The sequence below is a fragment of the Penicillium macrosclerotiorum genome (genome assembly GCF_028827735.1).
Source record: "Penicillium macrosclerotiorum strain IBT 26536 chromosome Unknown utg000003l_segment0_segment0, whole genome shotgun sequence".
Lineage (NCBI taxonomy): Eukaryota > Fungi > Ascomycota > Eurotiomycetes > Eurotiales > Aspergillaceae > Penicillium > Penicillium macrosclerotiorum.
This window is the reverse complement of record NW_026643083.1, coordinates 2,125,576-2,147,598: the sequence shown is the minus strand read 5'-3', so window position 1 is coordinate 2,147,598 and position 22,023 is coordinate 2,125,576. Positions and strand designations below refer to the sequence as shown.

General features: G+C 47.1%; 8 protein-coding genes across 8 annotated transcripts; 7 read left to right on the top strand and 1 right to left on the bottom strand.

Annotated features, from left to right (window-relative positions):
• Window positions 1–2,706: 2,706 nt before the first annotated feature.
• N7462_003655 (uncharacterized protein) lies at window positions 2,707–4,910 on the top strand (the record flags this gene model as incomplete). The annotated part of the gene is made up of 2 exons (XM_057075381.1): window positions 2,707–2,930; window positions 2,993–4,910. The coding sequence occupies 2 exons, from the start codon at window positions 2,707–2,709 to the stop codon at window positions 4,908–4,910; spliced, it is 2,142 nt and encodes a 713-aa protein (XP_056934886.1).
• Window positions 4,911–5,793: 883 nt separating this feature from the next.
• Window positions 5,794–6,213, bottom strand: N7462_003654 (uncharacterized protein; the record flags this gene model as incomplete). Its single annotated transcript, XM_057075380.1, has 1 exon — window positions 5,794–6,213. The coding sequence occupies one exon, from the start codon at window positions 6,211–6,213 to the stop codon at window positions 5,794–5,796; it is 420 nt and encodes a 139-aa protein (XP_056934885.1).
• Window positions 6,214–7,705: 1,492 nt separating this feature from the next.
• On the top strand, window positions 7,706–9,472 carry N7462_003653 (N-ethylmaleimide reductase; the record flags this gene model as incomplete). The annotated part of the gene is made up of 5 exons (XM_057075379.1): window positions 7,706–8,096; window positions 8,168–8,445; window positions 8,532–8,650; window positions 8,717–9,101; window positions 9,182–9,472. The coding sequence occupies 5 exons, from the start codon at window positions 7,706–7,708 to the stop codon at window positions 9,470–9,472; spliced, it is 1,464 nt and encodes a 487-aa protein (XP_056934884.1).
• Window positions 9,473–9,934: 462 nt separating this feature from the next.
• On the top strand, window positions 9,935–11,047 carry N7462_003652 (alkene reductase; the record flags this gene model as incomplete). Its single annotated transcript, XM_057075378.1, has 1 exon — window positions 9,935–11,047. One exon carries the CDS (start codon window positions 9,935–9,937, stop codon window positions 11,045–11,047), a length of 1,113 nt encoding a protein of 370 aa, XP_056934883.1.
• Window positions 11,048–12,397: 1,350 nt separating this feature from the next.
• On the top strand, window positions 12,398–13,651 carry N7462_003651 (GTP cyclohydrolase I; the record flags this gene model as incomplete). Its single annotated transcript, XM_057075377.1, has 4 exons — window positions 12,398–12,693; window positions 12,749–12,888; window positions 12,965–13,269; window positions 13,349–13,651. 4 exons carry the CDS (start codon window positions 12,398–12,400, stop codon window positions 13,649–13,651), a joined length of 1,044 nt encoding a protein of 347 aa, XP_056934882.1.
• Window positions 13,652–14,979: 1,328 nt separating this feature from the next.
• N7462_003650 (uncharacterized protein) lies at window positions 14,980–15,831 on the top strand (the record flags this gene model as incomplete). Its single annotated transcript, XM_057075376.1, has 1 exon — window positions 14,980–15,831. One exon carries the CDS (start codon window positions 14,980–14,982, stop codon window positions 15,829–15,831), a length of 852 nt encoding a protein of 283 aa, XP_056934881.1.
• Window positions 15,832–18,331: 2,500 nt separating this feature from the next.
• On the top strand, window positions 18,332–19,618 carry N7462_003649 (uncharacterized protein; the record flags this gene model as incomplete). Its single annotated transcript, XM_057075375.1, has 1 exon — window positions 18,332–19,618. The coding sequence occupies one exon, from the start codon at window positions 18,332–18,334 to the stop codon at window positions 19,616–19,618; it is 1,287 nt and encodes a 428-aa protein (XP_056934880.1).
• A 1,090-nt stretch (window positions 19,619–20,708) lies between these two features.
• N7462_003648 (uncharacterized protein) lies at window positions 20,709–21,604 on the top strand (the record flags this gene model as incomplete). The annotated part of the gene is made up of 4 exons (XM_057075374.1): window positions 20,709–20,867; window positions 21,053–21,089; window positions 21,150–21,244; window positions 21,302–21,604. 4 exons carry the CDS (start codon window positions 20,709–20,711, stop codon window positions 21,602–21,604), a joined length of 594 nt encoding a protein of 197 aa, XP_056934879.1.
• Between the last annotated feature and the right edge of the window lie 419 nt (window positions 21,605–22,023).

Here is a 22,023-nt window from a genome sequence, read left to right as displayed (position 1 = left end):
CTTAGTTACCGATGACAATATTAGAATGTAGCACCGAAATGAATATCCAAAGTATAAAAATCGATGGGAACAAGGCGCTGTTTCATTCCATCCGTATCACCTAGAAGGTCCGAATAGAAGCTGCGTTGGCTTTTTCCCTGAATTGGGGGAAGGTGGCCTTCAGACTAAGTGAAGAGAATTTTGCCATGATTGGTACTGACGTCCGTCTTGTCATGCATATAAACAGACCATTTAAATGCTTGAGATCTCTTGGAGATCTTTAAAGCCAAAAGTGCCATCAGTTACGGTAATCAAGAGACAGCTCGCGGAGTTGAAAGAGACGCCGACGTATATCCCAAGCCACCAGGCTGTCACTGGCAAAGAAGATAACACGATGATTACTTATTTACTAGTAGTACTAACAGCTTAACTGGGGGCGGGTGTCAACTTCAAGTTGAAGACGCGGGTGTACATACTCGCTTCCATGGTCTACTACATGTTAGTATACATTATTACCCTGTTATCATCCGATATACACCCGCCTACTGCCCATGGATGTGCATGTACTGGCTAGTTAGTAATATAGTAGGTGACTACATCATGATGTATATGCGAATCTTGACTCTTGTATATTTCTGGTTATATCTTCTTTTTGCTCAAAGCCCTGGTGACGACTATTAACCGACAGGTTCATTTTTAATTGTTTTCGTTTTGAAAATCACCTATCACTTTCCCCTAAATTAAGATTAGCCAAGCCGTAACATCATACCTCGTGGAATAGCTCGTGGGAGCTTGTGGCATAGCTCTGGGGCTTAGTGGGGCAGTCAATGTCTTATTACTTCGTGCGGAGTACAGAGCAACCGCGGCCGTTGCTACTTTGGGCGTGGTGTTGCTTGACTGTGGAAAATGGAATTAGGTGTGGAGATGAGTGTCTTTCTTAGGGGCCTGCTATTTCCAGGATTGGGGGCTTCTAACTGGATAAGGGATTATGGTAGCTGACGTAAAGTATGCTTGCCCAGTCAATGCATGTATTTAGTTTCAATATTTGAAGGTTACAGCTAGATAGAGGAATTATGCTCTATGTCCAGGTGGCTTAGTACTCCCGGGTTAAATCTACGCTGGCATTGTTGGAACAATCTATAGGTCTAGAACGGACGTGCTGCTTACCGGTACTAATGTTACACGAGCATTTGGAGGCTATAGCCGCTCCATTCAGCACCTGGGCATTGATATTTTATGATTGAAAAGTAGTTATTTTTTTTTGGTAATAATGTGACCTGTGAATTAGTTGCTTCTTCTAATTAGTCTTGCTGTTCCTAGACTAGCACCCCGATACGCTGTTCCGTAGCCCTCTTTGCCATAGCTGAATACCAACTTGCCGCATCACTCTCTCCGCCTATGCACTATCCCTTCTACTTTGATGAAGATGCAGCTCTATCCTGACGCCTAGGAGCAGAATCACTATAATAACCTAGCCCAACGGCGTTTACTGACAGTTTGATATCAATATTCCTGCTCTACCCTTAAGTAAGGAACTATATTAATTTATCTTCAGTCTATTTGATTTCCTTCTATCTAGTCGATAAATCTTTGACAGCAGTGTAATCTGTAGCGTACGGATATAGTTGGTGTATATCGAGGATTCTGCTATCCGTCACCGCCTTTCCCTAAATAGGATTTCTAGGCGACTTCCATATCGACCACAATGTTTCTGTTAAACCTCGCCCTGTATAGGTCTTAAGGATGTTTTCGGCTAGAAACATTTAGAAGAGTAGCACTACTATAATTGCTTACACAAACTCGAGAGCCTCGTCCAGCAGATCTTTCGAGTAAAGGCTTATCATGTCTCTAATCCGACCGTAAATTCAATTACCGCTACAAGAATAGCTAGGTTTTTCTATTATTATAGGTCTTCATCTCGTCCACTAAGGAACGCCGGATCGAAGAGTCCCTCGCTCAAATATGCTGCAGGGGCCCCATTTTCAGGGGTGGGAGGGGGGCAGGTGGGGGGCAAGAAAAGATCCCCGGCCCTGAATGGACGTCTCAGCAAAGCCCTGTTCCTGTTTGCCCAGAACGAGAGCCCAACCTTGATTTTGTAGGCGTAAGTGATCCCACCAATGATCCCACCACACGCCACCGCGCCAGAAAAGGTTCGAAAGTCTGCCCTCCGCCCCCGTACGTACTCGCAGCGTCTGCGGTCAGGATTGGATTACTATGAAGAGAGCTATAAGGACGCATTGATTGTATGACCTTCGAGCCTTGATGCTCTGTGATTTCCAGATTATGACGCTTTTGTTGGTTCAGCCTGCTCCAGCAGCTGAACAATCGCCCATCCGGATTACCGAAGGCTCCTCCAGATAATCAGAGATATTAATCCCGGCTGTGGGGCTGCTGGCCCTGATACCGGTTCTTCTAGCCGACGGAGGCCCTCGAGGTGAACTAGGCCGAGCCTCTAGCGTCGCCTTCGAGATCTGGGATGCGCACGCCATTCCAGGAACGGACTCCACCTCGGAATCACCGAGTGAGTCCCTGAAAGCCACTGAGCCTCTACGGCTAACTTTGCCCAAGAGAGAGAGAGAGAGAGAGAGAGAGAGAAACTAGACCGAAAAATCAAAACAACAGAATATTAATATCTGACGATGACGCCTCTCTCCCTTTCCACGTCTGGAACTCCGTGCACTGCTAGCCATCTCGTATTCTGTCGTTTTTGTCCTATACCTCGAGATCATGGTGGTTGCCCCCCGAACGCTCCTGGCGACGGGCCTGCTCGCCGGCTTCCTGACCAACTCCGTGTATGCCACAGTGACCTGCACCACGGAAACAATCAATGCCTTTGCCAATCCGTCTTTTGAGTCGGGGGACCTGACTGACTGGATTGCGCAACGAGCCAACGCAGTTGCCTCCAACGGGGAGGTGGTGTCTGGCAATGCGGCGGATGGCAGTGATTACTAGTGAGTCGCGGCCTTCGTTTCTCCTCTCCTCCTCCTCCTCTTCCGAGTTGACCCTGTTCCAGCACCATTTTGGGAACCTCGACGTATACTTACCTCGAGCAAACATTGACCGGACTGGATACCTCCAAGATCTATTCGCTGTCGGTCAGCTACAAGGCCATTGCGACCACCACTGTCGCCTCGCAATATAACCATTGCTATCTCGGCTGGATGATGAATGGCTGGAGCAATTTCTTCGACCGGATTACCATTACTCCCTCTGCAGTCGGGGCGGACCCAGACTGGACTGTCTATACGGTCTCGTACCAACCGACCGCTGCCAGTCAGGCTCTGTTGTTCGTCTGGGGCTGTACGGAATCCGCTTTTACCCTCGACTTTGATGACTTCCAGTTGCCCCTGTCCACCACTCAAGTGTGCACCACGTCCACTCCCAGCTCGACCCCCGTCGCCAGTTCATCCGCTCTGTCGAGCGTGGCTGTCACCCCAAGCAGTACCCCGTCCAGTTCTCCGGCTCGAGTGCTGTCCAGCTCCGTCGTAGCCTCATCTGCGGCGTTGTCTTCTTCGTCTCCCGCTGCTCTCGCTTCGTCTACCAAAGTGGTCGTGAGTTCCTCGGCTGTAGTAGCTTCTGCCACGCCAGTTCGCACGCCATCGTCATCTCCCGTCAGCCTTGGGTCATCCAAGGTACCCGCGTCGTTGACCGTGATCTCCATCTCCATTCCCTCATCCAGCCCGTCTGCTGTCAAATCGAGCTCCCTTCCACCCGTCAAGCTCTCTACCGTCGCCTCCAGCTCCATCCTATCATCTCGTGCTCCCTCTTCTCGAACGGCTGGGTTCAGTTCCTTCGTATCCCCGTCTTCCTTCACTGGAATTCCATTAGGGTCGTCGGCATCAAGGGGCCAAATCCCTACTTCCGTCTCATCGTCTGGAGCTACCACGTCCAGCATCTCGAGTATGCCCGGAGTGCCTTTAAGTAGTATTCCTGATGCGCCATCTGGATCGATTCCACCACCACCACCACCCGCTCATCAGTCCACTACATCCACGATCCTGACCACTCGTACGACTACTATTACAGCCTGTCCCTCCACGGTGACAGATTGTCCGGCTCGACACCGAACTACATATCTGACCACAGAGACAGTGGTGGTTGGTACCACTGTGTGCCCCCTCACCGAGGGCTCGAGTCCCACTCATTTTCCCAAACCAGGCTCGCAACCGGGCAAGGATTCAGGAAGCAGCAGCAGTGATGGCTCGACAACATCAACCGTTTTTACCACTAGAACCTCAACGGTTACGGCTTGCCCATCATCGGTGAAAAATTGCCCGGCATCGGAGCACACTACATATGTCACAACAGAAACTTTGGTTGACTACACAACAATCTGCCCTGTGACAGCCACTCAGACAGGCGTTTCCACCATCCTTGACACCACAACAACAGGGACCACTGCCGGTGCTGTTGAGACTAGCTCTGGCTCATCTGGCTCATCTGGCTCATCTGGATCATCTGGCTCCTCTGGCTCCTCTGGCTCTTCTGGCTCCTCTGGCTCCTCTGGCTCCTCTGGCTCCTCTGGCTACTCTGGCTCCTCTGGCTCCTCTGGCTCCTCTGGCTCCTCTGGCTACTCTGGCTCCTCTGGCTCCTCTGGCTCTTCTGGCTCCTCTGGCTCCTCTGGCTACTCTGGCTACTCTAGCTCTTCTGGCTCCTCTGGCTCTTCTGGCTACTCTGGCTCCTTAAACGGTACCTATGCTAAGGGCTCCACGTCAGGCTTCTTCACATCCAGTGCTTCCTCCTCTGCTGCGCATAAGACCTCTGGCGCTGACGCTCATTCTTCTTTTTCTCCTTCTTCTTCTTCTTCTTCTTCTTCTTCTTCAACTATTAGCGCCGACAACTCTCTTTTCACCGGTGCAGCCTCTTCTATCTTGGTCTCCACGGGTGTTATATACACCGTGGCTGCCCTTATGCTCTCTCTTATAATCTAATTTCATTTTCTTTATGTATGATATCATAACTAGGTATCGGGATGAGGGGGCGAAGGGAGCGCTGAACACATGAGGTTTATTTTTGAGGGAATAATAATATCAGATTTAGCTCCACATCATCCAAATCGTTTGTTTTTATTCCTTTTGATTTGAAAGAGTACTTGTATGCCATTTTCTCAGTACACAGTTGCTACCAAAGTAGCCTCCCGTCTCAGATGGAGAGAGATATAACTTCTACGCACATTTCTCCAAATCGGCATCTGTTTCCACTTTAGGAGGTTGTCCTCCAATGTGCGTGTTGTGGCTTAGGGGCTTACATGATATTCTGCGGTCCTAAGCCCCTCGTCAACACGCTCATGGAGTTGACAAATGTATTGAGAAACTAGCAAAATAGAGGGATTCTTTCCTTGGTCATGGTTCAATATTCTCAAAGTTCTGCTCACTTTTCTTCGCCCAACAAGAAAGGGATCACGGGTGTTACAGTGCAAACCCAACAGACATACTATGAATGCGCGACTTACGGAGTCAGGCCACAGTTGAAATCGTGATCGACCATCACATGTCTTGCATCATCGATGGCAGACAATAGCGCCGGCGAATGCTCTATCACTCTTGCTCGAGCTATCATTACGAGCTCAACATGCAAGGGCCATTTTTCCTAGTATTTCAAGGAAGACAGTCTTTTGCGCATGCTGTAATATGGTTGCTTCGTGGCTATGGTCCTAACTCTATTGTTGCCTGGTATTTAATAACTTGCTGTCTACGCTGTGAATCCAGGGTTCTTCATGCTACCAGATGCTTAGCTCTGAAACATGTCTGATAGCCAAGCACTCTCACATAAGCGATGAAAAGATGCTATTAAAATGTCGTAAACGTATCCCATCTAACCATCTTTCTCTGCTACCGACTCGATTCCTGGCGCCTCCGGCAGCATCGATGTCGGCTCCAGTTCAGCAGGCGCAACCTGTCTTCTTGAATATTGCTCTGCAGGGTAGTACTCGTAATTAAGTTTCGCACCGCTTGATTTTGGGGCAGTTTTGCGGTGAATCCATGCGGCGACTTTGGTCCGGTTCCAAACTAGGACGAGGATGATGATTAAAGCGGCCACACCCACAACTTTGCCAACAGTAATGCCCGCAATGGCCCCAGTAGATAGATTATTTCCGTGAGATTCATATTCTCCGGATGTTGACTGAAGGGATGATGCTGAGCTAGTGGCTTTTTCGGCAGTTGTCACTGTCGGAGTACTGTGTGAGGTAGAGGTCGAAAGAGTACTTGAAAGGCTAGTACTTGTAGTGGTCATCTACGGGGAAAGAGTTTATGATTAGGTGATTTCAAAATCAGACCAACGCAAACTCTTGTGAGTAGATTTACCGGCACGTCTTCTATCCCAAAAGCGTTGACCGCATCGAAGCTTGGCGTGAAAACGACGGTTTGCGTTCCTGTCCCTTCGTTCGAGTCTTCAAAGACTGAAGTTGTTGTGACTAAGGCAGTATATGAACTTGAAAACTTTTGTAAACAGCTGAAGGTGGTCAAATTCCACATTTTTGGGCTCGTTTGCGCACAACTCAGGGGGCGTGCACTGTTCAGAGAAACGATTTCATCAGTATCACAAACAAGGAAGAGAAGGAAATGGATAGAGCAGGACTCACGTCGGGCAGCACACGGTTGTCGCGTCATCGACGCCATTCGCACAGGCTGAAGTATATCCAGTCGGACAGGAGGCAGCGCATAATAAGCTGAAGTCGGATCGTATCCTGAAGGTGCGCAGTCTGTGGTCGCGTCGAGATCACCGAGTAAGAAAAATACAGCACTTGTGTATATATAAATCTCCCAAATATCTGTTGAAGCTGGACAGCTTGCTGGGGAGCAAGTTTAAGCCAAAGTCAAAGTGCCAGTTGTACTTGACATGATTCGTGTCTGGCATATGCCCCATGAGCAGGAATCATTGAGCTTAGGAGCAGAGGGGAATCAACCGAAGCTAGTAGGGGCGGTTCGCGTTGGGGGTTGCCATCGGCCCCGCCCAATTGTTGATCAATTTCATGAAAATTTTAGCCTGAAAATTCATGATAATTCTAAATTCCGCGTATCCTGGGGGTTCTGCGTCTGTCAATTTCACCTGCATGGTTCACTCATGGCTCCCAATTCCAGAATCTTTCCCACTTCATCACGCCACTTCCAGCTTTACCCGACAAGATAGAGGGAATGCCGTTTTAGAAACCTATGAAGATAGTCATTGGTTGTCACATAGCATGTTTATGTGCAAAAAGGTCATATTGAATTGACTGCATTGTTAGTTGTCAGGTCTTTCTCTCCCATCACATCCAGTGTAGATGCTATGAGTTGTCTGGTCGAACCCCTAGACGATCCTTGGGGGTGGATCCACCTTAAAATCACGCTGATGACTCATCTGATTTGGCACGGTACAAGCCCGATAAGCATTAGAAAGAGGAAGCCTGAGCTTTTGTGCGCGGTTGTTTCTTTCCGGCTCACCAGTGTTGTTGACCCTTTCACGCTCTATCCAAACATGAACAAAAGACCGCTAGAGAGCTGTTTGATTGACTTTGCCGCCAGCTCTTGAGAGAATTTACAAGACTCGATTTCACAGGTCCCCATATTCTAGTTGTAATCCGTTACAAGCCCCCAGTCGCTTGTATGAAGAAAGAATAATCGCCTCTTCGAGACATGAAAAGAACGAAGCAAACTTAGATATCAACATCCACCTAAACCAGAGAATCGCAGATAGCCGGCTCCTGAGCGAGAACTCAGGCGTCTCAAAAACTAGTCTTACACAAATGGCCCAACCTCATGAATCCAGTATGTCAGAGCAACAATGCCTTCCTATTTCATGTCTTCTCTCGGAAACTAATGTGACAGGGGGCCAATTTCATTTCATATCTATTGAAAATCCAGGTCATATGAAGGCTCAAAGAACAACCCGGCAGGCCCGATCGCATGCTGTTGCACATGGCCTGGAGAAAAAGCGAAAGCTGGAACGAAGCTCAGGCCAGAATTTCCGTCCGGCGAAGATAAGAAATGATCGTATCCAACCTGAGAACACAATAAAACAAAGCCAAGCATTAGTTGAGTCACCATGTCGGTCAACATTTCATTGCGCCGATGGGCCGGATCCGTTTCAGATGCTGGCGGAGGGCTCTCCGAGGTTGCAGGCCTCATTTATTTACCGTGAGGGAAAAAAGAAATTACAAATTGAATCAGAATGATCCAGAGCATGCTAATAGCTCAAAACTATTTAGACAAGGCTAGGTATCCTAGAAAACCAGTCTTTGATATGGCCGAGGAGCTTGTACTCCAAGGCTTTGGCCCTGTTGTTGCAAACGGGCGAGATGACCATGCTCTTCTAAGTGCAGTCATGCTCACAATCATGCTTGCCACCAGCGCTGATAACATCGACAAGGTGTTTCTCAAATATCAAGTCGAGGCTCTGAGCGCCATTCGCCAAAGACTTGATGCTATAAATAGAGTAGCCTCGGAATCGACACTAGGCGCCATTCTACTCCTCGTGGGAATTGACGTTCGTACAATTCGGCTTTCTCCCCGTCCTTTTTAAGCTGGCAAATTTCACAAAAAAAATGTCTGATTATTGGAAGCTAAATATAGGCTCGACTTGGAATACCGCGCCAAGTCCAACTCCACATGGGTGCAATACGAAAAATACTTGAGCTATGCCAGTCAAAAGGGGTATACCTGAGTGATGGTATCAAACGTGCCATTTTCTGGTCAGTAAGAATACAGCAGAGCTTTTTCTTTACATCATATTCTGATATCTGTGATCGCATCATCAGGTCGGATTTGAACGCCTCGGTCATGACAGGATCAACTCGTGTCATTGATCACACCACCTTTCCAGAACTTCAATGGAAGAGAGATGCCTCGTCTTCAGACGTATTTATTCTACCTCCTGGATTCCGGGCTCAATCCCACTTGCTAGGAACGGATTTTATTGAGATACTCAAGGATATATATGCATTGCAATGTATCCGAGACTCTCCTATTCTCGGCAAAGAAGATGAAATGCCGATGGCCTTCATTGATAACCACCAGGCATCAATTCAATCTAGGCTAGTCAGCTTACCAGATGCGTCTGCTCTCACCGAATGTTGCCATTTGGCAGCTTACCTATGTTCCTCAATGATACGTTGCAAGATATGGCGCTCTTCGACGATTCCGGTAAGTTATATACCCGGGCGCTGTTAATTTCTCTGGCACGATGGTATGTATATTATCGAATCTGACAGTGGTTTTCACAGTCCCACCTTTCATTGCAGCTCATCTTAAAACTAGAAGAAGCAAATGGTGGTCTTTTCTGGAAGGATAATCCTGGCTTGATAGCCTGGCTATTGCACATTGGCGGAGCTTTTTCTCCAGCCGGGGCTATTCGTTCAAGTTACCTAAAGTTGCTGCACTTGAATCGCAGTACTGTTCTGAAAGATTTATATTCGTCATGGTCAGAATTACTCAAGGTCCTTGAACAGTTCATATGGTCGGAAAAGGCTTTCTCGTCACAAGTCAAGGCATTTTGGGAAGAGAGTCTGGTTTAGATGTGTCTAACTCTAGGTCATGGCGTGCAGAAGCATATTTATTACACGCTGACAGAAATTTTACATATGCTTTAATGATAATTCAAAATTAAAGGCAAATTCAATCGCAATGTAGCCCCTTCTATTTGTAATCAGCTGCTCCCTACCGAGTCAGAGCGGGAGCCACGAACTTGAAGTCCTCGAATCAGCAGATAGACTAATGGCTGGTTCACTTTCTTCCTCAAGCAATGATTGGCCCACAATATCAGCGGATATCCACCCTCCGAAAATGGAACTATGTCCTTTCCCTTCTAGGAAGTATCTTTCTTCCATAAAGAGTTGAAACAATCATTCTAGTAATTCAACTGACTAAAATGAAAATCGGATATTATGAATATAAATAAATCGACATTCTCAGCATCTGTTTATCGATTTTCTATACATCCCTCATCATCTGGAATCAATTTCGAATTTCTTTTGACCATGTCTCAATCGCAAACGCGTCTCTTCACTCCCATTCGTGTGGGCGATATGGAACTAGAGCATCGGATTGGGATGGCTCCGCTTACGCGCCTCCGGGCGACTGACGACAGAATTCCAACGCCGTTGATGAAAGAATACTACGTCCAGCGTGCCGCTGTTCCTGGTACATTAATTATTAGCGAAGGGACCTTCATATCAGAAAACTGCGGAGGCTTTCCAAACGGCCCGGGGCTCTGGAGTGAAAGTCAAGTTACTGCCTGGAAAAATATCACCACTGAAGTCCATGCTAGAGGCTGCTTTATGTTCTGCCAGCTCTTTGCAATGGGTCGTGCGGCGACTACCGAGGTAGCCAAAGCAGAGGGCTATTCAATTGTAGCACCCAGCGCAATTCCAAGCGACGACAGTGCTGCGATACCCCGCGCAATGACTGTTAAGGAGATCAAACAGACTGTCAAAGACTATGTTGACGCATCGAAGAATGCTATAAGAGCAGGATTCGATGGAGTAGAAGTTCATGGTGCGAACGGCTATCTCCTTGACCAGTTCATCCAAGACGTCAGCAACAATCGCTGCGACGAATATGGGGGAAGCATTGAGAACAGATCTCGCCTCGTTGACGAAATAGTCAAAGCTGTCGCCAATGCTATTGGCCCAGAACGGGTCGGACTCCGTCTGAGTCCATGGAGCACGTTCCAAGGTATGAGAATGGAGGATCCAATTCCTCAATTCACGGATGTCATTGAAAAGGCTAAGGAGGCGGATATCGTATATTTGCACCTTGTGGAATCGCGAATTTCAGGCTCCAGTGATTCGGATAGCCATGATTCACTGGAATTTGCATACAATTTATGGAACGGGCCTTTACTTGTCGCTGGTGGCTATACACCGCTAGAGGCCCGAAAGCTTGCGGAAGAAAAGTATCCAAATAAAGATATCATTGTGATATTTGGTAGACAGTTTCTCGCCAATCCAGATCTTGTCTACAGGATCAAAGAAGGTCTGGAGCTGAATCCATACAACCGGGAAACATTTTATGTCGCGAAGTCGGCTACGGGTTACCTGGATTATCCCTTTAGCAGCGAATATCTAAAACACAAGCTAAGCAGTGCTTGAATCTGGTTATTTGAAAATCGAGGAAATATGAAGCTTGATAATGTCTCATAAATTTGTTTTGAATATTGAAAAGGGGCAATTTCATTTTCATCCATCCTCGTGAGAGCTATTACAGCCTGTTCCTCGCAAGTTATCGGATCAAACCTCTCACCATGCAAAAAGAGCGATCGTTGGCCTCTAGCTAGGCAGTAATAGAATCCATGTTATCTGGAATAAGCTGTGATAATTATTCATTTCTACCACGAGCACAGAGCACTTGCTTAAATCTATGATATATCAAGTCTGACAGATCAAACTCAGGCCAGTAAGCTGCTCTCGTTTATTTCATGAAAAGATCTACTAGTGATCAATGTTGGAGCTGTGTAGGCAGCCAATATACTCCCTGTACAGTTGCATTGATGATGATGCGATATCAGTCTCGCCGGCTCGAGCACCCGATGCAAGTGACGGCCATGTTGATTTCGAAGTAACAATTCAAATTAGTCGCGATTTCTTTCTGTGATCACAGTCGTGCTCACGGGAAATATCGCCCCCGCAAAGCAGAATCATGGTCGATTTAGAGTTGCTTTTCTGGTCTCGTCTTCCTCCATCTCCCACAGTACCTTCACCCTCAATATATAGCCGAAGCCGCATTGGAGTTCACGTGATTGTCATCTGCCTGTTCCTGTCCTTTCTTATTTCTGGAGTGTAACGTAGCACCTAAGATAAGCTCTATTGCGTCTCGGTACAATTTGGTCATTTCGCTTGTGTAAACGTTTGCTAACGTTATCAATTTTCCCTTTCTTATCGGTGCCAACATCGGCTAAATCGTTCTTTTGGGGATCATTCTGTCCCCAACCATTAGGCATTTGGATTTCATCACTGGTCGTCATGCTGGCCTAGCAGTAGGAAGTTATCATCATGATCCATACAACATGTACCTAGAAGATGCGTATGCCCCCAATCTTGAAGATAGTAAACCAAATCTGAAAGTTTTTCGTATCGAATGAGCCCTATTTGCAGCATCTCGTTTCAGATGTTCGCTCTAACTGATGCTCTACTCTTTACCTCGAGCCTTGATTAAAAGTCCCCGAAACCCCTCCCCAAACGCCCGACCGTCTTCCGCGGGCAAATCAATTGCGCCATCGGAGGACGCGGGATTAAAACGGCAGGCGGTGGGGGCGGGAAAGGTGAGGGGAACTTTATTAAAACGGCTTAGCGGCCCGTGATTTCGAAGTGCATTTGCCAAAAAAAAGTAGAGTCATCATAGCGCTGACAATGTACTACTAGGATCAATTGTTCTTCTTTCTCCTGTGCTACCAGTGTCATTTTTGAATATTCCAAAGTCTACTGACCAACACACGTCCAACCATGGGTTCTGGGTCTCCTCCAGGCCCGGCTCCAAAGCCTTCTGCCATTCCGTCCCACATGCTGAACGGCAGCTCGCCCCTCCAGGCTTCCACGCCCGCTGGTTCTGGCACACGAGTTCGTGATGCCCGGGAGCGTGAGAGCCTCAATTCCTCGATTCGCTCTTCGTTTGCTCCTCGCATTCCTGCCGAGTTTACCCCCGTCGAGCCGGCATCTCACCCCGCGGAGGAGTCCACTGCCACCCACGATGAGTCGACTCTCGCCGAGCCCGCTTCTGTGCATGGCGCATTGACTCTACGGTACATACCAGAAACCCACAAGTATTGAATTTCAATGATCTCTGACCCTTTGCAGTGGCAGACCTACCCTGAACGACCCACCCCGCGACCCCCGGGATGAAGGCGGTCCATTGACCCCGCCGGCGACGGCGAGCCGCCCCGCCAGCCCCTATACCATGAACCCACCGATCGACTTTGATGGTCTTAGCTGGCCCTGTGAGTGACATTAATACTACTTCATCATCCAATTGGCCGTCTCTTTTTTTATCTCGCTAATACCTTTGCCACCCAGGCCCTGGCACTCGGCAGCGATTGGAGTCCACCCCGGAAGAGAATGAAGCGCGCATCCAGAAGCTTGCAGGAGCTGTTCGGACAATTCTTGAATGCGTTGGTGAAGATCCCGAGCGAGAAGGACTGCGTGAGACGCCAGAGCGATATGCCAAGGCTATGCTGTACTTCACCAAAGGTTATGAGGAAAATGTGCGGGATTTGGTGAATGGAGCAGTTTTCCATGAAGACCATGATGAGCTGGTAATCGTAAAGGATATCGACGTATTCTCGTTGTGTGAACACCACATGGTGCCTTTTACTGGAAAGGTGCGGACCCCCCCCCCCCCCCCCCTTCTCCCTCTATCTGCATATTCTCTTGTCACGTAGTTCTGACCATGTGGGGCAGATGCATATCGGCTACATTCCGGATCGCCGCGTGCTTGGGCTGTCGAAATTGGCCCGCCTGGCCGAAATGTTCTCTCGTCGGCTCCAGGTTCAAGAGCGCCTCACCAAGCAGGTTGCTTTGGCTATTTCGGAGGTTCTTAAGCCCCGAGGTGTTGGAGTTGTCATGGAATCATCTCATCTCTGCATGGTGATGCGTGGTGTACAAAAGGTTAGCAGCACCACGACCACCAGCTGCATGCTGGGATGCATGCGTTCCAGTGCCAAGACTCGCGAGGAGTTCCTGACGCTGCTTCACCGGCGATAAATGCCTCTTTCTCTGCTCACATCTTGTGCCATATTGCTCTGGCTTCATTTCGAGAGCCGGAATCCAGTTACGAATTTGGAGTTTTGGCGGTGACCTTTCAACAGGTTTATTTAATGTTGACTTTTTGCTTCAGCATCATGCTCTAGCGGCGGTTTCTGGTGTTTTGATTGTCCCTTTGTGAAAGTTTCTCTTTTTCTTCCTTTTCTTCTCTTGTTTCTACCTTGGCATCGATCTGCCTGGGCCTATACGCCATTTCAACCTTGGAACAATGCCGACCCCCTGCGATGATTCAACCCGCCATCTTCAGGGATCCTTATCAATTTCTTTTCTTTCTGTCTTGCTATACCATTTTTTTCCTGATCAACGATGACCACTTTCATTTCATGACGTCTAGATCGACACTGTCCCATACAGGGTTGAACCTCACAAGTTCCTGTTAAAACTTTGTTTCTTTAAAGACCCAACCAACATTCAGGCGGCGCGGGAGGGGCTGTTTCAACACTTGACGTTTCACAATGTACCTACTCTCTCAATCTTCAGAACGGATTTTGCCAGTCTACTTATCTCTATATTTGCTATATATATGCAATGGAGTATGTCTCGATTTTGATTTGAAACCGGGTGTCTTGGGCTGTAGGTCTTCCATAAAACAGGCCATTTTCTGTTGCCGTAACGAAAGACGTGCATTTTGGTGATGTCGAAAGGAACTCAGGCAGCCAAGCTTCTAATCATGTCCGAAAGAGGCTCGTGGGTCTGTTATTATTGTGACCAGCGTTTGAGGGTTCCTAGTAGGCTGCAATGGCACTAACTTCACTTGGGACCTGTTGCACGAATTTCATCGACATCAGCATAAATTCTCTCTCTTCCTGTCCTCTTCATCCTTCTTCTCTCTCCCTGATACCTAAAATCTTCATCTCAGGTTGACTAATTTTCCACCCCTCCTCTCCTCTTCTGATCTTGTAAGTGCTGACAATAAACAATAAGTGGCTTACATCTGTGCATGGCTGTTGTGGTCAGAATTATTTTTTCTGTCTTTGAGGCACTGTCTCCTCACAATGAGACCAGCATTCCAGCCTATTCCGTCCCTCGCAATGTTTAATCTATACTGGTCCACTTATTCTACAGACATCCTTTTTTGTAAAGGGTGTATTCGCTATTCTGAGAGTCCGTGACACTGATAGATTTATATAAGGTCTTCGGCATCATCTCTCGAGTACGAAGGTTCCCTCGAATTAGCCGTTTCAGGAAAAACTCGTGGGTTTTCAGAATGTTTTTACATGCGCCCTTGCACAGGACTGACTTCAAGAGCACTAGGCCTCCTGCTCACAATGCTCCCGCCCGAGAAGACCCTAAATGGTGCTGACCATTTTGACTCTGGCCTTCGGAACTCTGGACAAGAGCCTGACAACAATGTACCCAACGCTATTACTGCCAGCATTGATCCCAACCAACCTCTCTCTGAGCAAGCTCAGCTCCCACTGGATGAGGGAACAACTCCGAACACCTTCGACCTGGAGCTCCTCGGTCAATTTTCTGCCGTGAATGCCAACGTCTCATCGAGTATGGCTGCTGCTGTTGCTGAGTTCCTGGATTCGATATACCCCCTTCCTGCGGTCGATACTACACAGTATTCGCTCCAAGGCTACCTAGTTCAGCAACAAGTCATTTCTGGGGTCCCGGGAGATCAAATTCGGGCTATGCGTACCAGCCGTCCACCCCAAGTGAATTTTGCTCGCGATGGCAAGATGTCTTATGCTCCTCGCGAGCTATGTCAATGGATTGTGACACCAGCCGGGATTATGATGAATAATCTCAGACAAGCATGCTATCGCGGCAAGCTTGCCGAACTTCCTGTCGATATCTGGCTTCCAGTCCCACCGTCCTGGAGCAACAACGGCAGTAACGAGATTCGTGCACTGGACTCTCATCCTCCAAATACCCCTCCTTCTGCCTTGTCACCTTTTACATCTGTCCACGAACGCCAGAGTTTTATTAATTTCTACGTGGAACATTTTGCTACGCCTGCATACCTTGCCAATCTGAATGGTCTCCAAGATCAGCACGGAGCTGGGCATGACACTGCTGCAAGTGGATTGTTCAACCGCCAGGGATCTCCCGACAGCACTGATGACACTGATGACACTGATGTCACTGATGAGATGGATGAAGATGAGAACTGAGATATCTGCAAAATAGAAAATGGTGCTATTAATTTGGAAGAGATGGCAGTTTTCCATTACTTCCGATTTATACCAGTGCACAATTCACCAATTTTCAGATGCGCCAACAAGAGTTGAATGAACAAGGGGTCTAATGAAGCTGTTTCTTTCTAAAAGAATAGCATTCAAAGATGAGAATGTCCCATTGAAGGGCTAATCTTATCTTCCATCATATTCGTAGAGCTATAAGAACACAGCCCAGTGTATAAACATACATACTTCATGGGATCATACTATCTTGGAATTCTTGATAAGCTCATTTCTATTTTATGGCTCATATATATCTTAATGACCTGGTTCTCCTACTGCGCCTGATTTGAGCATCCTGGTTCTCTTATTGGGCAGATGTGTTGCTTGGCATGATTAGCTGCTATGAATAAAGAGCAGGCTACTCATCACTTTGACATCATTGGATATGATGTATTCTTTGGTAGTAGATGCTTTCTGAATCTGTGCATGGTTTAGATGAGTCAACTGGGTGTGTGGCGGAAAATTCCAGGTTTTCTCCGACCGCGTTGATATATATTCACAGGCGTGTACCTTTCTGCCTTGATGGACCATCCCGACCTACTTACCTGAATGGCAGTCTAGTACACCTATGACACGTGGCGTGTTTAAGGCATGATGTTTGTGAAATTATGTCTACGAGACTCCAAGAAATATATATAAATTTAACAGTCACACAAATTATGAAATTTCTTGAGCGCTTACTACAGAGGGGCATCTTCTCCCACTCATGCCGGCCGGCTACGGCGAGGGAACATAATTTTCGGAACACTGATTACGGGGGGTGATAGCGGGGTTTTTAGGTTCAAACAATCAGCCAACATTTGGATCCAATGATGTTATAGTAGTACCAAGTGTGGCCTCATAACTAAGAGAGCGCGTTTAGAAATTCAACCTCTACGAATACTTGGCGGCCAAAAAGTACACGGATTGTGACAAAACAATGAATACCCCTACTTCTGGACAAATCGTCTTTTTTTCTGGACATTTAGCAAGTTCTGGACATTTAGCAAGTTCTAACAAAAATTTTTTGGAATCTCTAAAGAGAGATGCTCCATTAAGTAGGTATCATCTAATGCTTCGAGGGACAGAAAAAAAAAAGAATTGAGCCAGACCCGATTTGAACGGATGACCTTGTGGACTGGAATCACACGCGCTACCTGTTATTAAATTAGCCGCTGAAACGTGGGAATGCACATGATGTGGGTGAATCTTACCGCTGCGCCACTAGCCCATTTGAATGGGAAATGTCTCATTGATCTCTGTTATATACATGAAATTAGATTTACAACATGGTCTTGGTTTATATTATCTAGCTAACTTCGATAATAGTTTACACTCACTGTAGTTTATTGCCTTGCATTTATAGTTCTTTTTGACATGCGGCGGCTTTGCTACAAAATCATATCTTTACTGCTTCCGATGACAAGGTTTGTCGCTGGGTAAGGCCAACAAGGCTGGTCGGTCACTACACGGTGTTGCCGGACCGGTGTGTGGGACTGCGGGGTAAGATTGACGACACATTCGATATAATCTAGCCGGGAGCCAAACAAACCCGAAATTCAAGATTTCAAGAGAAAACTGCCCTCTCTTCATCAAATACGAGGAGCCAATATCACAAAAAACCGATCAATTTGTTCAGTAGAAGCGATTTTCTTGATGTGTAAGTTGGAAGACACCAAATAGGCCGAGGGAGCCTTGCCAGCTAGACACTACTCAGCGTGCTCGACTAGCTAAGTGAGCCTTCATCACTATGATTTGGAATAGCCTTAACGAAAAGTGGAAAGAGTGAGGAAGTAAGAACATTTTTTTGTCCAACAAAAGAAAGCTATTGTAATTACGCTTCTTGAACAGTTATCTTCCGAAAAGTTAAGATCAATGAGAGTGGGAACTGAACGATCTTTGCCACTGTTAAACCTCTTTTACTCCTTGAGGACCAAATCAATATGTCTTTTAAGACTCCAATTATGACCTAGAGATTTGAGAGATGTAGAGATCGAGGCTTTCGAGAGATTGGCTGTGGTATTAAAAGCAACATGGTACAAACGAAGGTGTTATGTGATCTAGCTTAGAGTGTAACAATTTCGGACAAATTCAGGTGCTTTAAAGCATCCAACACGTTGACATCGCTCCAGATTTTTATTTATGCTTCAATTTTCTATTTATCGCTCTACTTACCGACCGCTGTACCATTCCAGTTGAAATTGAAGTTGCTTCATGTGCCTCTTGTAATTATTTCCATTTGCTCACCAGAGCTGGCGATGCCGTGACCGTAAGTGGAAAGTTTGCCTATTCGGGCAATTTACCTGAGCTGATAAGATAGCCCTGACCCCACTTCAAATAGACCTCAATTGACGTAGCTAGTCTTTTGGCCATTCTTGTCCAGAGCCTTTTCATCCCAACTTGCAGGTGATTCGATATATTTCGGTTGAGAATATAAGCCCTAAGCAACGTCATGTCTGAGGACTGGGCGCACATCGTCTTCGTCGCGCGGCTTTCAAGTGGAGAACGGGGTAAGGTGAACGCTGTCTTACGTGACAGCCTGAATCACACTATGAACTGTTACGAGCTCATATACGGGCCTATCGAATGCACTACGGAATTCTTGACTTTCGCACATCAGTCAAACTTGCCTCTAGCTCCCCAGGGCGAGGTTGACCGGTTCTTTACAAGAGCCATCAATTGCGCGAAGGCAACTAAAGACGGTAAGTTGCTGGTGGTTATGAATGGGTGGGACGGACTGACGACAGATCCGGGCTCGTTTATGAGCATATTTCGACCGGATGCTTCCCGAGTCACCATTCGCGTGTTCGCCGAGGTTCCCCGGTCTTTTTGGCATGTTAATGTCGAGCAGGCGATCAAGGTTCTCGATGGCACAATTCGCATCAACCCCTATATTGAGGGCCTGATGTCCCATGAAGCTTTCGATCAAGAAACAAAAGATCGATTTCTCGTTGCCGAGGCCCAGCTTGAGTACTCTACTGCTGACTTTTGCCGCAAGCTTACTTGTCTACAGGCTATCAAGATGAACTGGTCGGGTGTCAAGCAACAGCTGCAAAAGGTGAGTAGCCAACGAAACACAGACCCCGCCAGTACTCGGAATTTAGATAAATGGAAATGCCCCGAGCCAAACTGTGGGAAAGCATTTCCCGGGTACAATGTCTACTACGCTCATAGGCGTGTGCATCTAGGTGAAACCACCAAATTCCGCTGCAGGTATTGCGATCAGCCTTTTACACGCCATGACACGCGTGATCGCCACCAAGCTCAGACTTGCTCAAAGCGGACAGGGCAAGAGCTTGTGTCTTCTAGACCAAAGAGGCCGAAGGCCATCCGCGGAAGCCGGCCAGTGCAGACCCTTGCGGGCATGCCACGAAGTTCCGATAGCTCTGTCGACTACTACAGACTCAGCCCGGAACATATTAAAGATCTTCCTCGACTTGAGCTTGATCGGAGCGTTCTCGACACGCTGCCGCTTATCGACAAGCGCTGCGATGTCATATACAAGGGTGAACTTTACTGTCGGTGGCCAGAATGTGCGACTACAACTAGGTATACCAGCACCAGTAAGCTTCGAGTCCACTATAAAAATGCTCATGGTCACGAATTCCTCGGATTCAAAGCGGGCGTTTTGGATGCTGGTTCTCAGCAAAAGCACATACAGGGTCTCTTATGGCTTACGAAGGCTGCTCTTCATGGAAAAGAGAATGCAGGACATAAGCCCTACCCTCAGGCCCAGTAGGGGCAGATCTAGCCGCCACGAGACCGATTTGCAAAACTCCCAATCTGTACAGATGTTGTTCTATCTTGTTTGCTTCGCGTACCTGATAAGGTAGCTGTTCATAGGCCTCGGGAGAATGGCCTCTGCTTTCGTTCAGGCTTACATGTTTACTATAAAGTGGCTAAATGTAACGATGATCTGACCCCAGAAAGATGCCCCGCAAAATAGATATCAGTGTTCGAACATTAGAAATTACTGAAAAAAGAGAGAAAATTAGTTATCTTATTGTGAAGTGACTAAAGATGGGCCACGTTGAAGTGAAATCAATTACAAGGGGTGCAAACAGGATTCTGGATAGGAGAGTTGATTTTCTCATTCCGCGGTCTGGAGACCGAATAAGTCAGTTATGTTAAGTTAAAGTGTTTGACGCAATAAAATAGTGACGTTGACCCATCTATGGACTGATTCTTATAATTAGTCGACTTAAAGTCCGCTGGGACGAAAGCTCCGTGTCTGACTTTTGTGGGTAGTCTTCTGAAAAGTTTTTCGCGCCGTCCCTAATGGTCCAAAATTTCTGGCAGAGATTGATGAGAGGGGGCTTGTGGCCTTATACGGATCGATCCGAGGAGCATGCAGATCCTGAATGGTGGGTCTTGCGGGTCTGTATCAAATGAGACTTGATTTGAAAGGTATAAGGAACCCGAATGAGACACAAATAGGGCTTCATGATCTTGGGTTTGGACTGTGACCTAGACGTGTCTAATCTAGAATCCGTACAATGTAAATTTTATTTCCTTCATGAGTACTGTGATCGGGTATCCAATTCAGATCGACACATGTACGATCTAGAAGCTCTCAAAATGCGAAAGGGTCTAAAATCAGGGTCTCGGGACGTTTTTTTACTTGGTATGGATTGAGTTGCGTATTATTTAGCGATCCCTAGCTCGCCCCAGGAGGAGAATAGCTCAGGGTTCATGATGGAAAACCCGTGACCTGAGCTCCGATGAGGCACATGAGCACAATCTGAGAAAGGAAAACTGGCTGTTCCTTTCCCTTCCGGCGGTTATCGTTTATGATTCCCTGTGCGTCCTCAAAACTCCCTCAAAACGCCATGTCGACCAGTTCCAAAGCTGGTACTGATGCCGTTCTGCTCGTCGGCGAGAAGGATCGTGGTGGTCGTGGTGGTCGTGGTCGTAGGGGTCGTGGTGGGCGTGGTGGGCGTGGTGGGCGTGGCGGCCGCGGTGGACATCATGTCCTTAAGTTCAAGAATGTGAGCCAAGAATATCCACTCAAATCATGGCCTTGCTGCAATTATCTGCGTTTTCTATCAAGATCTGTTTTCCACATTGAATCAGCTTGAATAGAACTACACTGCTTGGACACAATATGTACAACTGAAACTCTACTTTATGCTGTTTCGAAGGTAGTGTGAGGGATATTGCTGACTACTGATAGTCTCGTTCCTGCGGTGCTTGTGCCGGTCGAGGCATACGTACGACGCTCAATTCAGCCTGTTAAAGCCATGAGATGGATACCTGACTAACGGAAATAGACCACAAGTATGACTGCCCCCAAAATCCCCGACTTGTTCGCCCTCCCTCCATTGGTGTCCAAGTCACTGGCAGTCATAACGTGGTGATGAACTTCGTGAGCATCTGAATTCGAAGCTTATGGGAAATCAATTCTAATTGAGGAGTAAACTAGCCGGAGCTGCCCTTGGGCCTGGGCTTCGGCCCAAATTTGACTACCACCGGGGGCTTCGCCCCCCAAAATTTCAACAACTGGGTAGGGGGTGCCCGTAATCTCGCCGTAAACCCGCTGGCTTTATACCAGCAGCAACAGCAATTGATGCAGCTATTGCTGCAAGGGGGCCCCACCCTTAATTTCCAAAATCTGTCTGCCGCCCTCCCAAACCATCCTAATATTGCGGAGGATGAGGAGAATGAAAGAGAAGAAGAAGAGGAGGAGGAGGAAGAGGAAGAGAAGATTGAGCAGATGGAGGAGTAAAAGGGTGGTCTGATTATTCTGATTATTCCCCTGCATATAGTTTCTCTCAGACCATTATGGGAGGTAAAAAAAATTATTCATAGATAAATTCCATTTCTGAAGGGTGAGCTCTTTCAATCTCCATTAATCAAGCCTCTACAAGGCAAATTATTTTGCCGAGTCAGTGCATTCAATATTACCCAGCACTCTATATGTGATTCCTGGGAAGAGATGGAGTCAATCTGCACTCAATACTCTCTTTTAAAGATACCGGATTCCCTTGAACACATACCGTTCAATGGTAGTAATTTTTACATAAATACCGTTGCTACTAGGCGGATGCTGCCATCAAGATCATAACCAGGTTGCTTATCATTGATAAAAATGGACAGTCAATAATAGACGATATCTTATTATATGCTGTGAGTAGGTTTGAACCG